The sequence below is a fragment of the Rousettus aegyptiacus genome, unplaced genomic scaffold (genome assembly GCF_014176215.1).
Source record: "Rousettus aegyptiacus isolate mRouAeg1 unplaced genomic scaffold, mRouAeg1.p scaffold_m13_p_5, whole genome shotgun sequence".
NCBI classification, from domain to species: domain Eukaryota; kingdom Metazoa; phylum Chordata; class Mammalia; order Chiroptera; family Pteropodidae; genus Rousettus; species Rousettus aegyptiacus.
This window is the reverse complement of record NW_023416308.1, coordinates 66,926,954-66,954,789: the sequence shown is the minus strand read 5'-3', so window position 1 is coordinate 66,954,789 and position 27,836 is coordinate 66,926,954. Positions and strand designations below refer to the sequence as shown.

General features: G+C 36.9%; 1 protein-coding gene across 1 annotated transcript in view; it reads left to right on the top strand.

Annotated features, from left to right (window-relative positions):
- The first annotated feature begins 3,774 nt into the window (after positions 1–3,774).
- CCDC83 (coiled-coil domain containing 83) overlaps positions 3,775–27,836 on the top strand; it is a 41,033-nt gene continuing 16,971 nt past the window's right edge. Inside the window, exons 1-5 of the mRNA XM_036220477.1 lie at positions 3,775–4,285; positions 10,120–10,242; positions 12,199–12,283; positions 20,457–20,619; positions 23,897–24,064. Of these exons, the coding sequence (XP_036076370.1) occupies positions 10,148–10,242; positions 12,199–12,283; positions 20,457–20,619; positions 23,897–24,064 (511 nt within the window). The 5' untranslated portion in view covers positions 3,775–4,285; positions 10,120–10,147. The remainder of the gene's footprint in view (positions 4,286–10,119; positions 10,243–12,198; positions 12,284–20,456; positions 20,620–23,896; positions 24,065–27,836) is intronic.

Below are 27,836 nucleotides of genomic sequence, written 5' to 3'. Positions count from 1 at the left end.
AGTCTGTTAAGTCAAACATTTTGAGAACTTTTCAAAAAATTAAAGTTTAAACATATACTATCAATATTGTAGTTAAACTCTTTAGCCTTTTTGTGATATTTTTATATGACATATTTTCCCATAGTCTGTTCTAAGTCATTGTTTCTGATAAACAAAAAAGCTATTGAACTGTGTATAACAATTCTGCAAAGCAGTATAAAAGTTCTTCAAAAAGTTAAAAATAGAACTACCATATGATCCAACAATCCCATTTCCTGGTATTTATCCAAAAGAAGTGAAATCAGGATCTCTAAGAGATATCTGCACTTCCATGTTCAGTGAAGCATTATTCACAACAACCAAAATATGGAAACAACCTAAACATCCACTGATGGATGAACGGATAAAGAAAACATGGTATGCTCATACTCTAGAATATTATTTAGCCTTTAAAAAATCAAAAAGGAAATCCTACACATGTGAAATTATGCTAAGTGAAACAAGCCAGACACAGAAGGACAAGTACTGCATGACTCCACTTACATGAGTTGTCTAAAACAGTCAAACATACACAATCAGAGAGCAGGATGGTGGCTGCCAGGGGCTCACAGAAGGCGGGAATGGGGAAGTGCTTTAAACAGGACATAAAGTCTCGGTTATGCCAAATGCATAAATTTTAGTTAAATATTTTTGCGAGAGCAGATCTCATGTTGTATTCTTACCACAGTAAAAAAAAAAAAAAAAAGAAAAGAAAAGAAAAGAAAAAAGAATTAAAAAGCAACTAGAAAACAATTATACAAATATAGCTCTTAAAAGACGGAAGTTAAAATTCATGCTGCCTCATTCTCTAGATATGAGGTAGTGTTACTCCATGTGTTCTAATTCTTTTACTATGTTTGTTGGAGGCAGAGTTTCATAGACTACTTCCTGGTGTGGGAGTGAGCATCTTACCTGAATCATAGAAGGCTTTAGAGATTGCACAAGCTGACAACTTGAGCCAGGGAGATAAAGTCATTTTCTTTGCCAGTCACTGCAATCTTGCAAAAGGCAGAGCCTGAGACATGTTTCTTGGAACAGAAACTAGAGCAAACTGAGAGGCCCTCAGGCAGAAGAAAAATTGGAACTGTGATCAGTGGAGTTCGTCCTGGAACCTGTCCCTATCTTGACCTCTCCCACGCCCCTCCATACTGCAGGCAGAGTGAACTTTTGTAATCATAAAAGATTATGGTTCAGAGGACCTCTTATCTGTCCCTGCTTGCTTCTCCAGCCTCCTATCTCACCCCGCTCCTGTCTCTGGGACCCTATTACCTAACCATTATTAAATTTCTTTCAGCTCCATAAAATACTCATCATTTTTGTTTTTACCTCTAGGCCTTTGTACACATCCATCCCTTTGCCCCAGCCCCTCTCACACCCAACCCTACAAGCTCATTGTAAAGTCTCAATTGAGACCTCACTTCCTCAAGGAATTTTTTTCCCTGACCCTCAAGACCAGATGATGTTTTCCCTTAGCACTCTGCTTTTATTTACCCTTATTTCAGGGGTTATCCAGCCATGTTGCAATTTCCTATTAACTTGTCTGCTCCTCCCTCTCCTTAGACTGAAAGTGCCTTCAGGCAGAGATGGAATCTGTCCAATATCTGACCTCATGAGATACCCCAATTTAGAACTGCCCAGTCAATTTGCTCCTGAATTCCTGATTCATAGAAACTGTGAGATAATAAGTGATTACTCTTGTCTCGAATCACTAAATTTGGGGTAATTTGTTATATAGTAATAGATAACTAAAACACTATCAAAACTTAGTGGCTTAAAACAACAACCATATCTCAGATTCCGTAGGTTAGCAATTGGCAATCTCTTGCTCCTTGCAGCATCAGCTGAGGTCAACTCGGCAGTACTCAGCCGATGGATGGGCTGGTTGGGAGAAACCAAGATGGCTTCACTCATTCATCTGGCACTTTGTGGGCTAGAATGGTTACAACCTATATTTGGAGCCTATATCTGGCCTCTTTACTCTAGCAGTTTTATAGTTCTAGCTTTTATGTTCTGATCTATCATTCAGTATGAGTTAATTTTTTTTTTCATGGTATATAGTCAGGTCAAGGCTCATTTTTTTCCAAACGGATATCAGATATGCAATAGTTACAGTAGTATTTGTTAAAATATTACTCTTTCCTCATTTAATTACCTTGGCACTTTTGTCTGAAGCAAATGATTGTATCTATTTCTTGATTTTTTTTTTGTCATATTCTATTGATTTGAATGTATATCCTATTGATCATATTTTTTAAATGCCAAAAGCATGAAGTCATTCACTGGAACTGAATTGTTCTCAGAACATCACAAAGTCCTCAGGCATAACACATATCACCTGGCTCAGGCTCCCGATACCTGACACTCTGGCTCTAATTTACCATCCCCTGCTCTTCTCCCTGAGAGAGACCAAAGAACTCAAAAGTAATTTCAAAAATTAGTTGGGCAAAAGAGATTAGTGGGAAAAAGAGGTGTGATCTCTTTTTGCCAAAGTTCTAGAATGCTTAAAGGCAGCATAAACTTTTCCTCTCGAGAGTGTATTTTATATAATGACTTTTCTTTTGCAAGACACCAATTTCATTTTCTCAAATTTGTCAGAAACAAAGTTTCGGATAAAAAATTATAACAGGTTTCTTCTACTTCTCAAAAGTAACTTTGTTGTCAGTAAAATTTCTGATTTACTAGAAGCTTGAACTGGTTTGCAAAGTCAGTAGGTTAATCACTAACTCAATTCTCTAAAATTATTTTGAGATTTACTGTTAATACATTTAGTTGATTGCCTTAGGGCCTATTTGCGGAGGTAGTGATTCTCAACGAAAACAGGTGAAAATTTTCGAGAAGTATAAAATGTTTAGCAACTGTGCAAACCAAACTGGTTCTTGTGGTTTGCCAAAATCAGACAACATATTTGGCTTTTTCTACCACGGATAACCTCTATTCTACATCATCCAACATAGCAAGGCTAACAGAAAATCAGGGTCAAATGAGGAAACTCAGTAAATGGTTTTGATCTGGCTTCACTTTTTAACCACCAACTGGCAAAGACATAAGAAAAACTACACAGGAGATAAATAATAGGGTAAAAGTACATTTCTGACTATAGGCCTAGGCTCTTGTAAAAAAGCAGGCCTCAGATTTATAGGAAATACTTTGGGAATGAATTCAAAGTGCTAAGGAATTACAACATTGTTTTTCCGTTTAACAACAACCAAAAAATCCCCATATTTAAAAATTTTCGAGCAATAGCTTTTTTTTCCTCCTGCATCTGTGCTCTATTTAATAATTTTATCCCATAACCCCACCTGTTGTTGTTATTTCAGGGAAGACCAAATAACTAAAAAACCTTTATCAGATGTGTGGATCACAGCAAATTACTGATACTTAACAAATATGTAACACTGATAAAAGGAGATTCAAATGAGGTAGAATACATAAATGATCTCGAACAGGTTAATTTTTGGGTGACTTTTTACTCATGAGAAAAACTTCCTTAACCAAAAGCTAATTAACATTTTTATTAACTGCTTTAGTTCCCTTCCTATAAGTTCTTATGTTATCAGTATAACAGCATCAATCATAAAACATATAATAACATATTTTTTAAAAAATCAAATTTAAGAATGCCAAACAGGTGATTTTACCAAGAGGCCCAAGAGAGCGACTCACTTCTGTCATCCTAGGACAAAAGAATAAATGACTCAGATGTAACTAGTGGAAGTAGGCGCTCCCAGAATGTAAGAAATTGTCTTGAGGCAGAAAATGAGAAAGGACACAGGAGAGGAACAGGGGAACCTTAAAAGTTGTAGGTGTGCGATATTTTAACCCCTCGAATTAGGAGAGAGCTACAAAAAGTGGAAAGGGGGTAAAACGTAATCCATATTGTTTTACTTGAGGTTTAGGGGCAAAAAAGTAAAGTAAGAAGGAAAATAGGCAGGATCAAGGACTTTCAGAGCTGGAAGTTACCAAACCCAAAAGAATTCTTTCACACACACACACAAAAAAAACAACAACTACATAGAAATTGCTGTAGTGGAAGAGGCAGAATGCGGCAGAGGCCAGCAGAACCCCCATGGCGCGCACCACATCCCTTTCTTTCCCCATCCTACAAGTCTGAGATCTCCTTTTACAACGGAAGAAACGCAGATGAAAGTGACCGGCTCACGGTCCCAGCACGGAGGCCTGATGTCATGTCTCTACACAATTCACCACTTCCCGTTTTGCCACTAGAGGGAGAACAGGAGGGGCGGGAGCGCTTTGTGGAATCAGCTGGGTGAGTTGTGGCGGGGAAAATTCCTCGGGGAGGAAAGCTGGAGGACGCGACCTCAGTTGCAAAGGCGACGGCGCGGACCGTCGGCCCGGACTTTTTCCATACGGCCACCAGGTGGCGCTCCCGGCCCGCCGCGCGAGACTGGGCTGGGCGGTGGGACTTCGCCGGTCGCCTTGGAAACCGAGGGCGCGGCGGCGGCGGTGATCAAGCCGGTGCGCCTGATTCCTCCAACCCCAGGAGAGTGCTACCTACCCTTCTACTGCTGAATATCCGCAGCTGGAAGCCGTGAAGAGAGGTCGGGAGACTGTCCGGCCTCCTCGCTGGGTCCCTGACTTTTTCAAGTCTCTTGAAAGGTTAAGACTCAAGCATCTCCACCCCACTCCCACTGGTCCTGGAGCTTGTTCTACCCCTAAATGTGCCTGGCGTCGCACCCTCCTGCTCTCCTTCATTGGGCACTTAGCCATTAGATGGCGCTGGGAGGAGTTGGTAGAGGCACACTCCACCTCTTCACCTAGGGGAGCGAGAGGGAGGGAGATCTTTTGATCTAATGGGATTATTACTTCCCCCCCGCCCCCCCCCCCCGCCTCTTTCCGCCTTGCAGTGGAACTCCTGGATATATGGCTTATTTGCTGTTCTAGATCATCTGCTCTTGGAGGGCAGGATTTAAATTTGATTCAGGTTTGTAACCATCATGGTGCCCTCACAGTCTTTAGTACACAGTAGATGCTCAGTAAACTAATAATGCCTTCCATTTGCATGTGCTTCATCACTTGACAGTTATCCCTGGAGCATTTGAGTTTCATTAAGAATCCCGAGAGGAGGTAAAGATGGAAGGGTAACAGGGTGAGAGAGGTTTAGAGACGTCCCAGGTTATAAAACTCACTGGTGGAGGAGTAGGACTAGATTCAAGTCTTGCAGGACTAGATTCAAGTCTTGCTTTCCTCAGTGCTCTTCTAACTGAATTCCGGGTCAGGTGAATGCCTTCTGAGTAAGGAGGACCTCACACGTTCCTGCATCCTTCTCCACACCAGCACAGAGCGCCCCCAACAGTAGGTACTTCCTAAGTGCTGTGTGTGCTGTTGATGTTACCCTCATCCTCCGGATCCATAAGATTTTGGCTTATTATTATTTTTGTTAGATTTGTATAGTACCTTGTTTCCTCACTTCCCTTCTTACCCTTTAATTAATTCTCCACAGGACAGAGACAGTTGAGGAAGTGGTTGAGAGGTGGGAGAAGATGTCCCATCTAAAAAAAAAAAAAAAAAGATTTCTGTGAAAGCTGAAAGGGACAATAATAAGACTGGAATCATTTGTTTGTTGATTGGTCATGGATTTCCTTTTCACCACCTCAAAACCCAACCCCAGTATACATTTTTTGTATTCATCACTGCTCTTTGAAGACAGACAAGGCTTATTATTATTCTCTCCCATCAGAGTATTACCATTATCCTCACGATGATCTCTTAGGGGCTACGTTTCTTTTCTTTTTTAACATTTCTAAAGCCAATGGAGCACAGGAGTTGGGGAAAAGGGGGTGGTTCTGGTTGCATTTCAAACTATGTTATTAGCAAGTCAGGATCAGAAGCTAGACTAATTTTTAAGCTAAGAATCCAATATAATTGAGAACTTCAGTTCAAAAATGTGCCACTAACCAAAGGGTTTGAATTGATAAAGAAAATGCATGCTAATGTAATCATGCCCATCACAGTCCTGTGAATGAAGGTTGAAACTGTTATTCATCCAGATATTTTTAAATACCTTGATTTGAACATATGGGTTGTTCAACCGATTTTTAAACTGGCTCTATTTTACGTTTTAAAGCTATATATACATAATCTATGCAAAAAGATTATGTTTGGGCTATATATACATAATCTATGCAAAAAGAGGTCTGAAATATTTTAAGCTAACTTTTAGATGACATTATCACTACTAAAAGGCTTTCTATGAATACAGGGTGTTTTTTTTTTTTAATATATACTGGAGAGCACTTCTAAAATATTTTTAAATTGTATTAAAAATGTGTTCAAGCCTAAGTGAGGATTTGAGTGTAAAAGTGATTTCACTTTTCAAATTCATTATGAGCACATAAAGAGGGCTATTGGTAAAGAATGAGCACACATTATTTACAAGTCAGTCATTTAAATTAGACATTTATTGAATGTCTAGTGTGTGCCCATGGGAGATGCTGGCCTATGTGCCGATGTCTATTTTTGAGTTCCCAAAGATAAGGGTTTATTGAAGTAGTTGCTATTTGTATTTAAAAAGTTATATTTTGCCAAAGATGAATGCCATGAATGTTTTTAAATACATAGCTGAACACTATAGTGAGATATGTGGCTTTAAAGTTAGACTGCTCTTTAACAAAGGCTTTTGGAAGTACTGTATTATAATTATTATCATTACTATTATCATTATTATTATTATCACTTAGATTTACACAAGTTAATAGCTACTTAATGGCAAATCCAGGATTAGACTTTAAGACTTTTAATACTCATATGGAAATCTTTTACCTAAACTATGCTCTCAACCCCTGATGGAATCTTATTCAGAACTTTTGTCATTGCTAATGCTATTAAGTAAATATCTTCCATTTTGATCTACATTTTTATAAAATATTGCCTAATGTCAAGATCTATTCCAAATGTCCAGAAAAGGTATTAGGGCAGACCTTCCATCCTTTCCAGCCTCTACAAAATTATGACGGGAGTCATAATTTTGGATATTCATGGCTCTACCTAGTCGTGAAAAAAAAGTCATTAGGAGCTTTCTAGATATTGAACCAGCATCCTGAGACTTCACAGTAAGGGACATGCTCTGTTTTTTGAGCAATGTTGCAGAGTCAAGTAAGGCATTAGGGAGTAATAGTACATTGAAGAATAAGGCTAAGTGCTTCTCACTGAAAAGCAAATATCTCTTTAGTAAAAAATGGACACACGATAGCCTTATTTTTGGAAATAAGGGGAATATTTTTGGAAACATTTTCTGGCAGAAGGTGATTATAGAGTAGTCTCTGAAGAGGCTGGGACTTGAGTCTTTCAAACCCAGCCTCCTTACCTGCCCTCACTCCATAGTATATGTTATAGAATGCCCAGATGGAGGACAGACAGACAGCCCAAAAGGTCACACTGTAAGTGAAGATCTCTGTAGCATAATTTTGCTAAAGTGTTTTAAAGCTGTTTATTATTTTTAAAAATTTCTGCTATGGTATGCTTTGTTCTTCCTATCAGTCTGAGTAGAGATCTTGCCTCCTCTATATTTTATAACCACGGGCCAGGTAAAGTGCTACACGTAGAGCAGGCACTGAATGCATGTTTGCAGTTACTGGCAAACAGATTAGGTGTCCGTTTGTCAGGACATATTTCAAGTGAAACCTTCCTATAAGATAATCACATTACTTTGTGAATATTTTTCTAGAATTCTCTTCTGTTACTGAGATAGAAATCATCTAGGTAGTCAGGAACTGTAAATTCTTATAAATGTTTATGATAATCCCCCTTGTTTGTAGGGCATTATCAAATGCAAAAGTGCATTTTGAAGCAATGTCATTAGCTCATAGCACTAATGCAACTATTAAGCAGACAATCCAATTCACTTACTAATTTTCTGGAAAGTGTGTGAAACAATAAATCTTTATATAGTTTATGCATAAATTATTTGGGTTTAATGGATGCACACTTTAACTCATATTTTATTAAAATCCTTTTCCATGAGCTGCAGTTAGGTAACTAATTATACATTAGAGAATTGAAAACATAAGAGCCAGGTAACTTAGATAATTGAGTGAGATGAGGTCATTTTCCTTCCAGCACCAGATGGGTGCTGCAGGTGGGAACCGTGACACTTTGATCTCTTCCATATGACTCAGAAAGAAAATTAGACATTAATGTTATTCGTTTTAATTTTTAAATAAAATATTTTATAGTAAAAAAGCATTGTTATTACTAGGTAATTGTAAAATGAAACACTTGTCATCATGCTATCTTTTTGTGCAATGGTCAAGTTTAAAATTTCAATTCTGAATAGAAAATAATAAAAATTCAACTCTGCATCTGAAACAAACGAAAGTGATTTTTTTTTCGTAGCTGGTAAATTTTTGTGAATTGTGACAGTATAATGATACACTTTGGTTTGTAGCTTATGAAATTATTCTCAATATTTTCATATCTAAGAAGAATCCAGTTAATATATTACCTTGTCTTAATATATTAAATCTTTTTCTTGTGTCACTATGTACTTTTTCAGTCAGAAAGCATTTTAGTACATTTATATTCACATATAATAGAATCCATTAGAATATAAGGATGAACACACTTGGCTAGAAAAGTCCCAGATACAAAAGACTGAACTTTGCTGGAGGTCTGGGTGTGCAAGCAACATGTCTACAGAGAAAAAGTGTTTTCATTTTAAAGAGTTTTTCCATTTTGAGTCAGAGTAATCTATGCAGATTGCCAATTCAGCGATCCAAATAAATGATGAATGTTGACAATAGCAAACTGCATGGATTAACCTTTCCATATGTCACACTTGGCAGGGGGAGACGTCTCTGCTTTATAGTTAGTTACCTAAAATTTGAAGAAGTGTGATCTGGAGTTGTAACTAAAGGGAGCATAATAAAGCTCTTTCTATATGTCAGACACTATGTTAGGTGCCTTATATAAATATTAGCTTATTTAATCCTCACAACAGCTTTCAGAATACAATTTTTGTTCTCACTTTACAGGTGATGAAGCTAAAACTCAAAAAGATTAAGTCAACTACTCAAGGTTACATACATAGGTACTGGGTGGTGGTGGATCTAGGATTTGAGCACATCTGCCTGATTCGTTCATCTATCCATTCATTTATCCATTTGACAAAGATTTATTGTGCATCTTTTATTTTAGGTGGGGAAATACAATAATGCATAGGAACTATATCATTCCCACTCTCACAAAGTTTCCAGCCATTTTAACAAATAATTACAAAGGTTATGTATGTTCTTTCTGCCACACTCAACTGTTAATAGATTGATTGAAGGTTAGGCACTTATGTTTTTTTTGAGATTAATGGAAATCGAAAGATAAAAATTTGTTAAGACTGTGATCTTAAAAAAAGTAGTTTAGTGCCTATATCAAATCTATGAAGTATTCCGGTTTACTATAAAAATCTATGAACTGTGGGCCTGATTTCCCCTTTTTAAAAATTTTTTTTGATAACTTTTTATTATAACATGCAAAAGCAGTTAATAGTTGATGAAAAGTTACTGCCGATAATAGTACATTATTATTATTGTTATTTATTATTTTGCATTTATAAACCTCTTAAACATTTACAAAACACTGTAAAATATGCTCTTATTTCTTCTTTATAACAACGCTGGCCAAACATAATTCCTTTAGATTCTAGTTTCTTGGTGCTTGTGGAAAGTTGTGCTTTTGCTTTATCTTAATTTTAAAAAATTGACAGACATTTACTGAGCTGCTGCTATATGTGGTACCTTCTGCCAAACACTGGAGAAATAAAATAGTTGAGAAAGTTCAGTTCTTGCTCTTAAAGAAGCTGGACAGGAGCAACAGATGTAGATGAATAACAAGGGAGTGAGTCTCAGATGGTTTTGGGTGTGAGAAAGCTGTACATAGATCTCATCAGACTCAAGAAGAAAATAAAAAGGAATTCAACTGATTCATGATGTCCCAACATGGTGGTGGGTGTTAGGTCTGGGGACATGGAAGTAGTCTTGATGGAAAAGCCAATTTTAAATTAAGTTTCAGTAGTGCCTTATCTTGAGTAAACACAGGAGAGGGGCAAAGATAAGAGTTTATTTACTTTTTCTATGTCTCTTTTCTAAACAGGTATATTTCTTACTAGCTAAGCAACACAATGGAAAACACAGCAAAAGCAAATAAAAATGATTTTCAAGATGAGCCACCAAAAGACGTGAAGTTGCCTACCAGTGAAGCATTTCTGGACTATCAGTAAGTGTAGATTATTAAAAGTTTCCTGTGTAAATGGCAACCATTGTTAAGATGCATGTAACTGCAAATGGAAAATGATGCATTCGAAAGCCGTCAGGAGAACTAGATTGGAGGTGGATGGGAGGCATAATTGCACTCTTGTGCTATGTGCATATTTTTAAAAGTTTTTTTGAAACTGACTATAACATAGTCCAAAGTAGTAGCTATGAAACAGCATTCATTAATGTGGTTAGCTCCCTCCTTCTCTCCACTGTAGTACTGGTCATTCTCCCATATATTCACACCAGCTTGCTGGCCTGCCTCTTAAAATACAGCGCAGAATAATTAGTGAACATTCATAGAAAAGTAAAAGAAGAAATCTTCCTTCTTTACCTAACGTTTCATTTCCAGACATTCCAATTTGCATTATAGTTATAGATAAAATCCAAATGATTTAGAGAGAATTATTTTCAGCAAGAATAATATTTCTTAATGTTGCACTCTCAGGAGCTGGGGACAAAACTAGAGGTGACACCTATTCAGTGTTGATGTTCTGCTCAGCTGATGGAGCAAAAGCCCCTTGAGAGCTTTTGAACCTCACCTTTGGGCCGAGAGCAGGTGTTTCAATGTGCAATTCTTAGGGAGTGAGTGATTACATGTCAGTCTTTTTCCAAATACGAATGTACTTCATTTATACATTTATGGAACTAATACTTGAATGTTTACCAAGTACAAGGCAAGTGCTGGGTACTGGAAGACAATAGAGAACAGGACCACATGGTCGCTGCCCTGATGAAGCTTGGGAGATAGACATGAAACAAATAATCCAAGCATTTGAGAAAATGACATAGCTAAATCGAGGTTCTATAAAAGAAAAATGTAGGGTGCTGTGTAAAGGCATAACTGAAGGACTTGATATAGTCACAAGGGTCAGGAAAAGCTTCTGTGAGGAAACAGTGTTTCAACTGGTCTCTGGAAGGGGAACAGGTGCCATGGAGACAGTGTGGGAGAGAGAAGGGCTTAGGAAGACTCTGGGATGAGGAAGTGCTGCTCACAGTCTAGCAAATGGGAGAAGGCAGAGTGAGGGAGAGAAGCACAGACAGGCGATTTAAGCAAGGGTCAGATAAGCAGAGCCCTTTGGAACACTTGGTATTTGGGAACGGCAAGCTGTCTACTGGAGGGGACAAGGTTGAAAGTGGGGAGCCCGTGATTACCGGTGATGAGGTATTTGTTTGCGAGAATTGTTTTTCACAACATTCAAGGAAAATTCATCTCCTTCTTGAGAGACTCCAAATTTTTCAGAAGGCAGTGAGTAAAAAAGAACACTAAGAAAGAAATATTCATGGAAAAGGACTTTTAAGAAAGTTTCCCTTTTATTTTCTTCTTGAGATAACATTAAGTACTCACTTCTCAACTTCTCACATCTAACAGATGCTCAACAAATACTTGTTTGTGAGTGTTAAAGAAAGGTATCTGTGTCAGGAAGGAAGCTTTATTATTTATAGAAGAGATGGTATACTAATGAACTTGAACCAATAGGTATGCCTACTTTCCTATTGCAAGATGGTCATGCTTTTATAAAGTCTTTGTTTTGTCATTTTTGTCTGAATTTTTTTAGAAGTCTAGAAAGTATGTTTTCTGTGTGCCTTTTCCTAGATTCTCTTTAAGCTGGATTATTTCTATATAATTAGTATCACAATTATGACTATGAAATAAAAATGGTGACTGATTGGAAAAAAAACTTGAAGTGATCTCTCTAATATATATGTTAATATTTACATCATTTAATATTTTAGTGAGTAAAATACTGAGAAACACAAAATCATTTAATAAAGGTTCTTATCCCTAAATGGGTTCTTATAATATATTTAACACTTTATTTCAATCCAAATAATTTAGTTTTCTTTTTAAATTGTGTTCAATTAATTTTTATTAAGATAAGTAATTGTAATAAATCTTATCTTTGCTTGTTATCAGCTGTCAAATAAAGGAAAATGCAGTCGAACGATTCATGGCTCAAATAAAGAAACTTAGAGAAAAAAACCAAAAGTTTCAGGAAAGAGTGAGTATGAGATTTAAAGCCTATATCTAGTTGTTAAATATTTTTACAAATGCTTTAAGAAATTGTGATTTATGATGAAATGTACTCTAGGAAATTATCTTATTTAATGCTTAGAATTGGTTATTTTACAATCTAGTTAAGTTTTTTTTATATATCTGAAGCAAAAGGATACAACTGTTCCTATTAATTATAATGTCAAAGGAAGTAGCTTGAATTATGTTATTTAGCTCATGAGGACACGGAATCTTATGTTCAAACTTTAAAGCTCTGAAACTATGTTTATCTTTTAATTTCTTATCTAACCAAACTGTAAAACATTGGCTCTCTTTTTAATTTTTGTTCGTTTTTTTTTTTTAGATTTTCAGAGCCTGTGCATATGTTAATATTATTCAAAAAGTACAATCTTAGTTGTTAAAATGACTAATTTAATGTTTAAGATGATATATGTTTAAGATTGAAATAAATATCAAAGAGGTGCTGTATATGACTATCAGAACTAAAGACCAACCTAAATAAAGTTTGGAAGCAATAAATGATCATTAACATAACTTATCTTTTAAAGAGTCTCATGAATGAGAAAATACTGAATGTCCTTTATTAAAACATTTATTTTATATGGACCCTGAACTTTCCACACTTAACTGTTTAATTTGGCTTTTGCCTAAAAAGACTATATATCTACAAATCTTAATGCAATCTGGGGTCAGAAATCTGAGTTCGCATCCTGACTGTACAGCTTCCTGCTTATATCGTTTTGGCTGAAACTGGTATGAGCCTCAATTTCCCTCTTGTAAAATGGGAATTCCTGTCTTCCCCATATGGCTAATTAGTTCATTCACTCAGCAAATATTTTTTGGGCAAGACAAGCCTTGGCGATGATATAACTGTGCCCCTGACGTTGTTATGATTCTCAAGGATCAGTCCCTGGCAATAGGGACTAAAAGAGAAACTCGGGGCCATAGATGACAGTGGGAGATGAGAGTGAGAAGTTTGGCATTAGGTGCTTGGATGCAAGTTCCACATGATGAAATTCAGAGCACGAAAAAGGAATGACCTACCTGCCATCAAGGGACCAATGCATATGCCCCCATGGTCAGCACTGAGGCTCCTAGGTCTGCTTTGGGACTTCCATTTGGTTGTGGAAAGGACAAAAGATCAGGACTAAGGAATCACTTTCCCATAGCCCATCAGTCGGAGCCAGAAGCAAAGTTCTTGTTTCCATGAGGATTTGCCCATGGAGTGGCCTACTGCTCTTGGGGTCATTCACTAATTACACAACAATGAGGAGCATGGAGAGGCAGACTCTACCTCAAACTGTATGAATCTATTTCTTTTCATTTATGCTGCTACAGCCCCAGTTTAAGCCACTATTTTCTTTCCTCGATCCAGTACATTTTCCTGATGCAACCAGAAGTCCCCTTTGAATACTGCAAACCTCCTGTCAGTGCTTAAAACCCTGCAGTGGCTTCCTATTGCACAGAAGATAAAATCCACAGTCCTTCCAAGGCCCTGCAAAATCTGACCTCTACTCACCTCTCCAACCTTATCTCCAGCCACTCCACCTTTTGCTTACCACTTCTTTTAAATCTTGGAAAACCCAATCTCTTTATAATCAAGAGGCTATTTTCTCTTCCTGGAATTCTTTTCTCTTGGCTAGCTCCTTTTCATTCCTCCAAAGCTGGAATGTTACATAGAAATATATCTCCGTTATTAAATGGAAAGCTCTTTAGGCAGCAGCAATCAATCTTACTTATCTTTGTTTCTCTGGAAGGTCCCAGTTCAATAAATAGTTGTTGAGTTGATTCACACCAACGCCAGTGAAAGGAAAAATTTTTGAGGTCACATATACTTAAATTGATAAATTAAATATGACTCATTAGCAAGACATAATTTTTTCCCTTCAGTTATGTCAAAATCAGAAACACCCCTCTTCCTTCCTACCAGTCATCCCTTTGTATGCATGTTTAGTTTTGTTTAGATTATCACCTCATTAATATCTTTCTTTCTCTCTGATTGCATTCATTGTTCCACTTACCTCACTAGACACTTCATAGTTCACTACGTCTACTTCCTTACCTTTCCATTCATTCTTTCACTCCTACTATTCTATTCTACCACCACTGCTCTAGCAAAAGTTATTAATGACCAATTCGCCAGGTCCAATGGACTCGTCATAGTCCTTACTTCACCCTTCATCCCTTCAGCAGTCACTTTTGTCACCCTGAACCTCTTTTTCCTTGGGTTCCAGAACATCACTCCTCCTAGATTTTCCTCCTGTTTCTCTATTTCTTCTTGTTTTTCATTCATTGTTCTTTTTCTGGACCCACCCCTTAATTAGAGTGTTCACTAGGGTTCTATTTTCAAATCTTTTCTTTCAGTCTAACCTTTCTCTAGGTGACCTTATTTAACTCCATGGCTTCAAATGCCATCTATGTGGTAATAATTCTCATGTATATGTGATCAAATTTCAAAATTCTATTCACTGAAAAAACAGCACATGTAAAAACTGGTGAAATCTAAATAACATCTCTAGTTAACTTAAAAACATTGTACCAATGTCAGTTTCCTGGTTTTGATAATGTGCAGTGGTTATATAAGATGTTATCACTGGCGAAAGCTGGGTGAATAGGAACTCCGTGAACAATTTTGACAAGTTCTGTTCTTGTTCTTGTGAATCTTGAAAAGTTAAAAGAATAAAGCCCATGAGATAGGCTTATAACAAAACAAAATTAATCCCTTTTTTTTAGCTTATTTATTGAATCTTTTTTTTGTAAAAAAAAAAAAAAAAAGCTTGAAATGACAGATTTATAAAAATGGAGAACAGATTGATGGTTTCCAGAGGTTAAGGAAGGGGTGGAATTGGGAGGGAGAGTGAGAAGCTACAAAAAGACAACATGAGGGATGCTTGTGTTGACGGAAATGTTGTCTTGACTGTATCAGTGTTGATATTGTCAGTATTAATATCCTAGTTGTGATATGTATTGTACCATGGTTTTGGAATATGTTATAGAAAACTGGGTAATGGGTACATAGGATGTCTCTATATTATTTTTTTATGACTGCATGTTATACTATAATTACCTCAAAATAAAAAGTTTGATTTAAAATATGAAGATCAATCAACATTAGTAACTGAAAAATAAACTTTGTTACTCTTCAAACAATTCTCAAATATTCTATTTTCTTGAATGAAATAGATTTATGTTTTGTTTTCTTATAAATAAATTTAATTACTTAGGCCCAACATAAGTTATTTTAAAATGAAATATTCATAGAAACTTGAATCATAGCAATGAAAATATCCCTTGACACACTATTGCACTGCTAATCCTTTTTCCAAATATGGGCTTTTTCACTTATTTTTTTAGAAGTGGAATATTCCTTTCTCAAGTATGTTTGAATCCTAAATAAATCTTTATCCAATTTTACTTATGTTAGTTAATTTTAATAAGGCAACAACAACCTCTAAAATAAATTTCAGCTCAAAAATATTTACCATGATATATAGGCAGAACATTTACAAAGATGTTGATAATTTTAAAATCACTACATACAATTCATAAATAAACATATAATATAAAGAAATGTTTACTTTACCTTTCATGCCTAGCACATTTCTCAAAGTGAATCCAGTTCTTTTACATCAAATCTTTAACATGACCATCCTTTTTAAACATGTGATGTTTTTATTTATAAATTAAAAGTGTCATGTGTCCTAAAAATGTAATTGAATGTTGCAGAAACATTACTATATATTTGCCATTATGTATAAATTTAATAATATCTATACTAAACTCTGAGATAAATGCCTAAGAGTGATTTTGCTGGGTTATAAGGTAAGCAAATGTTTCATTTTGTAAGAAATTGGCATCCTTTTCAACAGAGTAGCTGCACTATTTCATAAACCCACCAGCAATATATGAGTGTTCCAGTTTCTCTATGTGCTTGCCAGCATTTGGTGATGTCACTATTTTATTTTAGCCATTCTCATAGGTGGGTAGTGACAGCTCACTGTAGATTGGGTTTGCATTTTCCTAATGGCTAATGATGTTAAACATTTTTTCATGTATCTATTTGCTATTTATATATCCTCCTGGGTGAAATTTATCTTTGTGTCTTTTGCCTATTTTCTAATTAGATTTTACCTTTTACTGTTGAGTTGCGAGAATTTTTTAAAATGGAGATAAGTCAGTCGATAGGTAGGTAGGTTAAGAAAATAATCTTTTAGACACTAGTACTTTGTTGGATATGTAATTTACAAATATTTTCTTCCAGTCTGTATCATGTCTTTTTATCTTCATAATAGGGTCTTTTTGCAGAATAAACTTTTTAATTTTAATTAAGTCCAATTTACCAATTTTTTCTTTTTCTGGATCATGCTTTTGGTGTCAAGTTAAAAGCTCTTGGTCTGGTCCTAGATCCCAAAGATTTTATACTTAAATGTTTATAGTTTCACCTTTTCCATTTAAATCATGGTCCATTTGAGTTAATTTTTATATACGGTATGAGACTTAGAACAAGGGCTTTTTTGTTGTTGGTAGTGGTGGGTTTTCGTTGTTGTTTTTGTTTTTTTCTACAGTGGTAGAATAAGAGAGGGCTCCGATCTCTTTCTCTTCTTATAAAGGCAATAATTTCATCATGGAGGCTCTGCCATGACGACCTCATCTAAACCTAATTGCCTCCTAAAGGCCCCACCTCCAAATACCATAATATTGCGGATGAGGGGTTCAACATGTGAATTTGAGGGGGCCAAGGGAGACATAACATTCAGTCCATAGCATAGCACTTCGTTCCTCTTAATGGCTGAACAACATTCTGCTTGCTCGAATCTGGTATTGAGCCCCTCTACTAAATTTTTCATCAATTATTATACTTTTTAGCTTCAGAATTTCTATTTGATTCTTTTTTAAAATAATTTCTTTCTTTTTATTGATATTTTCTATTTAGTGAGACATCATTCTCATACATTTGTTTGGTTCTGTAGACATGATTTCCCTTAACTCTTTGAACATATTTAAGATAGCTGATGTAATAAAGTCTTTGTCTAGAAAATTCAATATCTCTTCTTCCTCAAGGACAGTTTCTGTTGACTGCCCTTTTTTCCTGTATGTAATAAAAATCTCGATAAGAATGTGTTTGGATCATACTTTCTTGTTTCTTTATACTTCTTGTAACTTTTTGTTGAAAACTGGACATTTTGAATATTATAATGTGACAACTCTGGAAATTGGATTCTCTTCTCTTTCCAGGATTTGTTGTTGTTGCTGCTTATTGTAGTTGTTGATTGTTTAGTGACTTTTTAAAAACTGATTCTGTGAAGCCTATATTTTTTTTGTTGTGTGTGGCCACTAAAATCTTTGTTTGCTTAGCTTAGTGGTCAGCTAATGATTAGAAAGAAATTTCTTTCTTTCAAATTTTTTTTTTTTTAAAAAGAAATTTCTCTAAATGTCTCTAACCAATAAATCTCTCAGCCTTTGCTGAGGGCGTGTGTGCTTGTTAAGACAAGGCCTTTGCTGTGTGCTTGGGACATGCCTTCTACACTCAGCCAAGCAATTTACAACTTCACTTTCACCTCTACTTCTTGCTTCTGCAGAGCCTCAAGGTCAGAGGTCAGAGGTGAGCACGTAGGGCCTTCTGAACATGTGCACAGTCCTGAATATGCTCCCAGCCCTCCCTATACATGCATGTGGCCTTTTAGATTCCCAAGAATATGTCAGAGCTTTCAAAGCCCCCTATGAACATTTCATCTCCAGCTTTCCTTTAAAACTTTTTTGTCAACTTGTTGTTTACCCCAACTGTTATTACTACCTCAGGGCGCTATAATGTTCAACAGTTGCCTATGATTGTTTTTAATAAACATCAGTCTGGAAAAAGGCTGTTTACACACTGGGCAAACTCTGAGTCAGGTCAAATAAAGACAAGGTTTGCTAGTGGGATTTTCCAGGGAACTACCAGATTGGTCAAATAAAGACCGCTGTTTGGGAAATGGGCTTTGGAAGAGTTTACCGCCTCTCTTCTCTCCCCAACTCTCCACTCTAGGCTGCGAGGCTGCTGGTTTTTACCTTGACTGTGGGGCTGTTGGTTTTTAGGGAAAGTTAAAATGCCACAAAGCTCACTGTCCTTATCCAGATTCAACTATTTTTCTTGAATGGACACTCCCTAGGAGTTATTACAAGCCTTTAATTTCCAGAGTTCTGAAAAGTTGTTTTTGACAATTTTTGACAATTTTCTTATTGCTTTTATGAAGTAGAGGACTTTCGGAGGTCTTTACTCCAAAATTCCTGCTTATGGCACTCCCAATAAGATTTTAAAGAGTGAGTTAGAAGGAAAAGATCCAATTTTCAGATTTGTCATATTACGAATCTGTTGATATTAAAAATTCTTCAGACAGAATTAATTATACTTTAGAATATTGCAAACAAAATTCAGAGACATTAAACAACTAAACTGTGAATATCATACCTTTTTAATCTTTGTTTCTCTTTTTTGAAATCACTCAAAGCCTGTGTAGTCTCAATCTTTTTTTGGGAGGGGGGCCTTTATCAATACTGAGCATCATAAGGGTAATTGCCTATTACTTTTGTTCAGACTATCAAAGTTTGAAATTAAAATTCAAATGCACTGAAATGACAATCACATCATATAGCCTGTGGAATAGCTTAAAGAGCACTAAGTTTACATTAAATCCTATCTGAGGAGTTTATTAAACTAGTGCCCATTTTACTAAACAATTTTTAAAAATTAAGTTGTCAGTCCTCAAGTTTAAAGTTTGTTGGATTAAGTAACAAAGAATGGAGTTTTAATAGGCTCTAGCACTATCAATAAATCATAAATATTTAAATTTCTGACAGAATCTTGCGATTCAAAGTGTGGTTTGTGGGCCAGCAGGCTTAGCATCACCTGGAGCTTGTCAGAAATACAGAATTGCAGGCTTTGTGACAAATTTACTGAATCAGAACCTACATTTTAACTGTCCCCAAGTGCTTAGTGTTCACATTAAAGCTTGAAAAGTACTGGTCTTGATAATCAATTTTAGGAAAGAAATTATCTTTAAAGTATCCAAGTAAGTTAACAGGATAAAAGACACAAGTATCAGAAATAAAATATAATGTTGAGAAAGTAATAGTCAAGAGAATGTTAAATTATAAAAAAAATAATTTTTAAAAGAAGTATTAAAATATTTTAAATATATATATTTTATTAAGTTTAAAAAATTGAAGGAGAAACACCAAGGAGATGAATATTAGAACTTAAAGAGTGTCTAAGAAAATTACAAGGAAAGGGGACAGGATTAAGATGTATAAATTGCTAGTTATAAAAACAGTCATGGGGATGTAAAGTACAGCACAGGGAATACAGTCAATAATATTGTAATCACTACATACAATACTAGACTTATCAGGGTGATCACTTCATAAGTTATATAAATGTCTAATCACTATGTTGTACACCTGAAACTAATATAATATGTGAACTATAATTGAAGGATTTTTTTTTAATTAAAAAAATTACAAGGAAAATATTGAGTGAACGCCCATTAAAATATCTCAGAATACACATAATAAGATAGCAAGGGGAAGAATAAACTCTAAGCTATTAAATAAGAAGCTTAGAAACAGATGAGATGTCCACAGAGGAACCCAGTCCATATTTCAAGCTTGAAGTACTGGTATGGTAAATAAACATTATTCTAAAAGAAGAGAATTAGGGTCATTTGTGCAAAAAGCAAAGGATAATGTAAATTCTACAAGAGCTGTACTTTTTGTCTCTTTTGTTCACTGATATGTTCCTAGTCTATAGAAGACTACTTGGCACATGACAGATGCTCCATAAATCTCAGTTAAATAAATGAAGATCGTTAGAGAAGAATGGTGTTAGTGGGAGACTGAAGAAACTGACATTCAAGGTCTAATTTTAATATTCATTGATGCTAGAATAAGGTGATAGACTGACGGACTAATAACACAATTTTTAAAAATAGAACTTCCTAATGATTACTGTGCTGATAAGTTTAAGTCTTCCATGCTCCATAAACTTTTAGAGATATTATCGTATAACTTACTTCATTAAATATATGTTTCTCATTTTGCAAGCTTCAATATGTGACTATTTTGAGGGAAATCGATATAAATCCTTCAGCAGGTGCGTTAACTACTGCTGATTTTCATGACAGAACAGACACTTAAAGGATGAACAGATTTGGCACATACGGAACCTACTGAAGGAACTGAGTGAAGAGACGTCAGAAGGGTTAACGGTTGTAACAAGAAAGGATGTTGAAACAGCAATGAAAGAAAAGTGGAAGTTTGAAAGAGACCAGGAACAAAACCTGAAAGGTGAGTGAGGGACTTAGAAAATTATCACAAAGCTGTATCAAGTTGTTTCCTGATTATATTAATGCTCCTGTTTCCTCATACGTTCAAAATGCTGTGAACATTTTTCAGATGACATCTTTATCACCACAGCCACAAACACATGTAGGTAAATGGACAGGAGAAGGAAATGACAAGTGGGCAGTAATATTGAAACTAAGTGAGGAGGAAGAATAGGGGCAGTGATAAAAAACAAAGACAGATGAAAACCGTCTGACTCATACACCAGACAATATCCTATTAGGTACCACTCTGAACTCCTCATGGCGGACATATGTTCTTCTTTGGAAGAATTCTGCATTTTGTGGCTTCATTGGCTTCAGCCTCAGTTTAGACTTGGGAATGATGAGGTGAACATAACCATGAAGCTTCCCCCACCCCAATATCTCTAAGGAAGCTAAGCCCTTCATTTAGATGTGGAAAGAGGGATTAGAGTTAGAAAAGGGGGAGTTTGGGAGACATGGATAGAAATGATGCCAGGTACAGAAGATGAAAGACTCGGGACATACTGTTGCCTTGGGCTTAGAAAATACTGTGGTCCTTGGAGGTAAGTCACATACAGTTTGCCACATGTATTTTTTTTTTAATTTCTATTCTTTCATTCCAAACTTGCTGCTAAGATTTCTAAAACCACTTTTGCCAGACGTCTATAAATACCATCTCTGCTAGGAAGATGGAAAACATGAAAAGTGACCTGAGTGCTATCCGGAAGCAGTATTAGAAGCTGGGAGGCAAAACAATGGTTTTCTTGAATTTCTCCAAATATTTCGGAGAACCTCCTTATCCAAAGCACTTTGCACAGAGCAGACATTCCATTCATAGATATCTGTTGTTTTAAATGAAATTATTACCAAAAAAAAAAAAAAAAACCATTAATCAGCAAACCTCATTTTTTGAGGTCTCCAAAACTGTTCCCATATACCTCCTTCTTCCCGAGTCTCTTTATGGGTAACGGTGACGTCATAAGGTAGTAGATACCATATTTTGAGGGCTCCTTTCCAGAAGAGTTTTGCTTATATTTGGAAGGAATATTTTAATAAGCCCCTTGAGATGGAGGTAGAACCAAAACAGATACTCAGATGTGCTCACTAAACTGCCTTTGAAGGAGAATGGGCCTGGCTAGTTGAGATGTGCCTGTTTGTGGTTTGGGCCGAGTGCCGGTATATGTGTCATACGAGGCTGGGGCCGAGCTTGATGACTGAGCCCAGCAAAGGAGGACTAGGCGTGTGTGTGGTCCAAGGAAGAAAGAAGCCCACAGATGCTGAGGAGGAGAGGGAAAGGGAAATAGATGTGTCAGAAAAGATTTCTGAGGTGGTTATGTTACGTACCGGGCAGTCACTTGCAACTCAGTTTGGTTTGCGGAGCAGCAGCCGCACCTTCACGTGGTTGCTTCAATCAGGGCAGAATCTCAGACCCGTCCACAGTGAATCAGAATCTGCCTTTCGGCAAGATCCTAGGGGATTCCCATACACAGGGAGGTTTGAGAAGTACTAAAGTAACCCCCTTTTCCCAACTTTTAGTTAGGACTCTTTCAGTTGCAAGGATTAAAATTCAACCCAAACTAGCCTAAGCATAAAAGGATGTAATTTTTTTCATATAACCAAGCAGAAAAGGCAGGGGGCTACTGGCCTGGACCCAGAGCCTCATATGCTATCATATCTCAGCGGTTTTTTTTTTTTAATTCTCCCTCTTCCCTATCTCTCTTCCCCTCTCTCCTTCCCCCATCTTCCCCACCTCCCTTACCCTTCTCCTTTTCTCTCTGTCTTACCCCTGAAAGTTGTCTCCTTTTTCTGAGGCCATTGTCCCCATGAAACTGGAACTCTAACCATCGACACCTCTGATCTTACATCCTTATAACCTCAAACTAGAGACAAAAGAGACATGTTTTCCCCCAGCTTCAGTGAAAATATTTCTACAGAAGGATTCTGAGCATGTGCCTAACTTGGGACACATACTTACCCCTGGATCAATCCTTTTGGTCAGGAGAAGGGGCCACTCTGATTGGGCTACTTATTTGACAAAGGGTAGGAGAAGTGTGCCACCAGAAGGGAAGGGAAGAGGGGTGCTGTGACAATGGAGCAACAGCCACTATATCCACCTCTTTCAGAATCTTCAGTGATATCAACCAACATTTCCCCCCAAAAGCTGAATGTGGCACAGGGCTGAGACAGAAGCAGTCTGCTCAAATAAGAGGACAGCCAACCATCCGGACTACAGTAGTAATTGTTTAATGATGATAACAAGTGCCATTTATCAAGGGATTTTAAAATATATCATCTTATTTACATTTTTGAAAAAAAGATATGTCTGGAGTCCTCTGGACCTCTGGACTGAAGAGCATCCCTCTGGCCTGACTGGATGCTTCAGTCATTCCATAAATATTTATTGAACACCAACTAATGGCCAGACTCTGTGCTAAGTACTGGATTTACAGAGATGAATAAGATGTGGTATTGCTGCCAAGGAACTCTCAAACACGACGGCATGTGGTAGTGAGCAAATAACTGTTAAGTTCATTGTGCCTGGCTCTTCATAATGCTTCCTTTTCCAAAATATTCAGCAGGATGATATTCAGCCTTAAGACTGAATAGAATATCATGTTTAGCAAGTGTACTAGGGCAAACTGAAAGCTTATACAGTTGACATAGCTCAATATTTGTATATATTTAACAGGAAACTTACTTTTCACTCTGAAATCTTATAAGTGGGGACGGAGAAAGACATGTTGTTATGACTATCATATGCTATCATTTCACACAAATGAACTTTACATGACAGAATCAAACAATTGATGAAAATTGTTGCCTAGGACTGTGGAACTGTATAAGGTAACATCACTTTGCCTAGAGGAATAATGGCCAGAAAAATGTCAATTTACTAATAAGAACTATATATGATATAATATATTGTACAAGATGGGACCCTTATCAAACTATCATAAGAATCGTTTAAGCTTGTGCTCTCCTAGGCAAATAGCTTGTCTGTTATAGCTCTCAATCACAGCCCAAAATAACACATCTACTTTAGAATTGGAGTTTAATTTTACTTAGATTTTGAATCATGAGAAATAGTTAAACAATAATTTAAATCATTTAGATTTCCTTAAATTGTAGGTATAAAATTGGATTTATGAGATAAGAGCATTTTAATACGAGAGCCCAACTTCATAAAATCAGATTGCAATATATAATGATTGCAAGGACAATAGAAATGACGTGGTGTTTTGATTTTCTTTTAACAGATATGCGCTTGCAAATAAGTAATGCTGAGAAACTATTTCTTGAGAAACTTAGCGAGAAGGAATATTGGGAAGAGTACAAGAATGTAGGGAGTGAACAACATGCTAAACTCATTATCTCCTTACAAAATGACATCAATAAAGTTAAAGAGAATGCAGAGAAAATGTCAGGTCAGTTGCAACAAAGCTAGTTCAAGTTCAATAATAATCTTTAGAGGGCAGACATTTGATGGAAGAAAAAAATGGGTACTTCCAGAATCATTCATTCCTCTCTGCTGTCAGCACGAGCAGCTATGAGTCTAAGAGAAAAGGTGGAGAGAGGAAGTAGAGAAACTATCCCAGGACTACCGATGAAACTGAGAAGGGGAAGTAAAAGGATGGGGAGGTGGGGTGTGGAGAAACCCTGTGAGCAACTGACTTCGAGGAGGAAGTTTCATTCAGTGAGTAGTATCTGTGTGCTCCAACACTTGGATCTGGGGTAAGTCCACTGAGTCAGGAGGGTCCTGGGACCGGGTTATGTAGGAAAGAAAATTCACCTGAGGCAAACCAAAGCAACCCAGCCAGGCTGGACAACCAGAATCATTATGCTCAAGTAAATGGTTAAGTTGTAACCAGAAAACACCGGAGAACAAATATGAGACGGGAAGCAGAGAGGGTGTGGAGCAGGACACATCAGGCGTGACGACGCTTACCAGGGGTAGCCCCAGGAACCAGGAGGCCGCCTTTCGCTGAAGTGAACATACTGGCTTAAAAGAACACTAGAGACCCAGAGACGGGAAAGTCATAGGATAGAACAAATGGGAGAAATGTGGCCTGAAAGCACACTGTGGGTGGGTGACAATCCTGAGCCCTGCTGGTGGTGGTGCCTGCATTGTAGAGGGGTTTGTGTGAAGTCGTTCCCATCATCCCCTGCTGAGGCCCTGTGCAGAACTCTGCTTCTGGACCAATTTTTATATAAGTTTCTCAGCTCAGGCCCAATGCACCACAAATAGTAGTGCAAATCTGGCCCCAAATCAGTCTGAGCTTGCTTGGATTTATAGTTTTTCAAAAGCTTCTCTTCCTCAAAAGAAGAATAGAGAGGGAGAGTGACACCCACTGACTACCGTCTACCCACAGCCTCCAAGAGCCTCTCGCTAGATGAGACACTATTACCCGTTTCTTATGTAGTCTTTCAGAAATATTCTATGCACAGTTCAATATATCCATATATATCACAAACAGCATGCTACAGATGTCATTTTTCACTTGCTTTTTCATGTAACAGTATGGACAGCCTTAGAGATCAGCGCATATTAGTAATTCCTCATTCTCCCAATGGCTACTTTGTTTTATTGTCTTATAATTTTTTAACCTGCCCTCTACTCATAAGCATTTAGGTTATTTCTTGACTTTTGCTATTAAAAATAACGCGGAAATGAATATCCTTACACATATCCCATATTACTGCAATGAATATCTTTATATTTACATAGTTTAATTTATGTGTATCTCTAAAGAGAAATGGTTGGCCCAAATAGCCCCTTTATTATTATTTTGATAGGCTTGGTTATACTGAGGTTATACTGAGTTTACTCCTCCTGGCATCTATGAGGATGCCTATTCTCCCACATTTCAACAACGGGGGATGTTATTCGACTTTTTCTTCTTTGCCAATCTTATAGGTAGAAAACAGTGTCTCATTGTACCTTTAATTTTCAAGTCTCTTATAAGCACCAGTGAATATCTTTTCATAAGTTCAAAATCCATATGAATTTGCTTTCATGTGAACCATCTGTTCACATCCTTTGTCCATTTTTCTATTGTGTTGCAGAGCCCTTTACATATTAAGGAAATTAGCTCTTTAACTTATATAAGGTGCCAATATTTTTTCCACTTGTCATTGGTCTCTTGTTTGTGAGGTGTACATATGAGTAAATTTTATAATTTTATACTGCCCAACTTATCAGTCTTTTATTTTATGATTTCTGATATTATGAATAAATTCTCTAATATTTTCTTCTAGAATTCATGGCTTAATTTTTATATTTAAATTTTTGATTTGTTTTTCCCAGTTGCCCAACATCATTTATCAGATAACCCATTTTTTACCCTACTGATCTGAGATGTCGACTTTATCATACTTTAATTTCCCATGTATATTGAGATCTCTTTCTGTACTTTCTATTCTGTTCCATTGATCTGTTTATGTATTTGTGCCCTAGTACTATACTTTTAAAATAGTTACTGCTCCGGCATGTTTAAAATTTTTTAAATATTTTATCCAGCATTTCTTTATTTTATATTTTTTAAGTAGAGTGATCGCATATAAATTTAACTCATCATCTTGATTAGAAATTTGGGGAAATGGCTGTTATGGGCTTATCTTATTTGCTGTTAGTTTTAGGCGCTTCTCCTAACCATGCAGCAGCAACTCTTTCTGGAGACTTTAAAGCACTTTTGGGGCCACTAATTGGACGCGATGAATATGAGCAGGACTCTTAAACCGATTTATCTACAGCCTTACTACCATTCTTCCCTCTTCTTCCCCTACTTCTCCCTTCTTTCATGATTTTTCTGGGATTCTCCTCTGACACCAATGATCATGGGGTTTGTGTTAGACTACTTTACTCACAAGGAACAACTACTTTGGAAAGAAGGGGGTTTCTTGTAAGTAAAAATGCCCTCATAAGAGGAGGCTCAACCTTAAATGTGAACTAGCACCAGGAAGTGGGACGTCAGCCGGAGGTGGTATCAGTCAAGCGAGAGCTTTCTTGTCCCCTTCCCTGCTCCCCTTCAGCCCCGAGGGAGAAGCCGTAGAAGCTCAAGTCAGAGGAAATGGTAGTGGGTCCAAGTTAGGAAGGGGGATGCCATAACTCTGAATAAATTTGAAAGTTTGATTATTACAAAAAACTGGATACCTTAATACTGATTGGAGGACCTCTCTTATTATCTGAAAAGAACCAGAAAACTCATAGATTTGCCATGTATCTTACTGAAACAGAGTTACTAGCTTCATGGTATGAATTTTAAAGGAAAGAGACAAAAACTGGGTCACTCGATGTCGCATGGTGATTCGTTGGATATAACACTCCTGGAGAGGAATGGGGGGACTGAAGATGGAAACAGAAGGCCGTTGGATTAAGGGTGGCCCTAGGAATGGCTCCTCCCTACATTTATCTCTCATGGTCTGTGAACGTCTCTCTTGTGGCCCCTCTGCTTTGCTTTGTGCCGGTTCCCATTCTCGTCTTGCTTCCAGCAGACCAGTTTTTGCAATATTCTCCAGCCCAGACTCTGAAGAGAACAGAGGCAGTCACTTATATAATCAAAGACGACCAACGACCTTTGTTCATGCCTCCACATGGGTCACAACTGGACCCAGCATAAATCATTCTTTGTCAGCTGTTTAACCCCGCTTTATTCAGTAGCCACACTGAGCGCTGGAGGCAGAGGGAAAAAGCATCTAGAGCTGCTTCCTTGAACCTTAGCTAGATGTTAGGATATTGGGTATAGAAAACACAGCCACTGATATATCCAGGACAAGGCTCTGTCTCTTAATAAAAGAAAAGGAAACCTTGGATTAGGCCCAGGAATCAAGTGTGGTGTTATTACAAGTCATTAGATAATAGAGTCACCAATCATTTTTTCTTTTGTCCCTCATCGGGTGCATAGGACAGGGATCCATAAAAGTTCTTTATACACTAATAGTGAGTTAAAAGACTTGGGTTCAAGTCCACCTACAAAAAAAGTAATATTACTTCTTTGAATGTCAACTTCCTCATCCATAAAATGGGAGTCACTCAGTAATCTCCAAGAGAACTCACCTTTCCAACACCTGCTTTTCTATACCTTATCTCATCTAATTCTTATAAGTTCTTTTGAGTTAGATATCACTGCTCCCAGTTTAAAGACATGGAGACACAGGCGAAGAGAAGTTAAACGCCTTTATCAAACTCACAAACTTAGT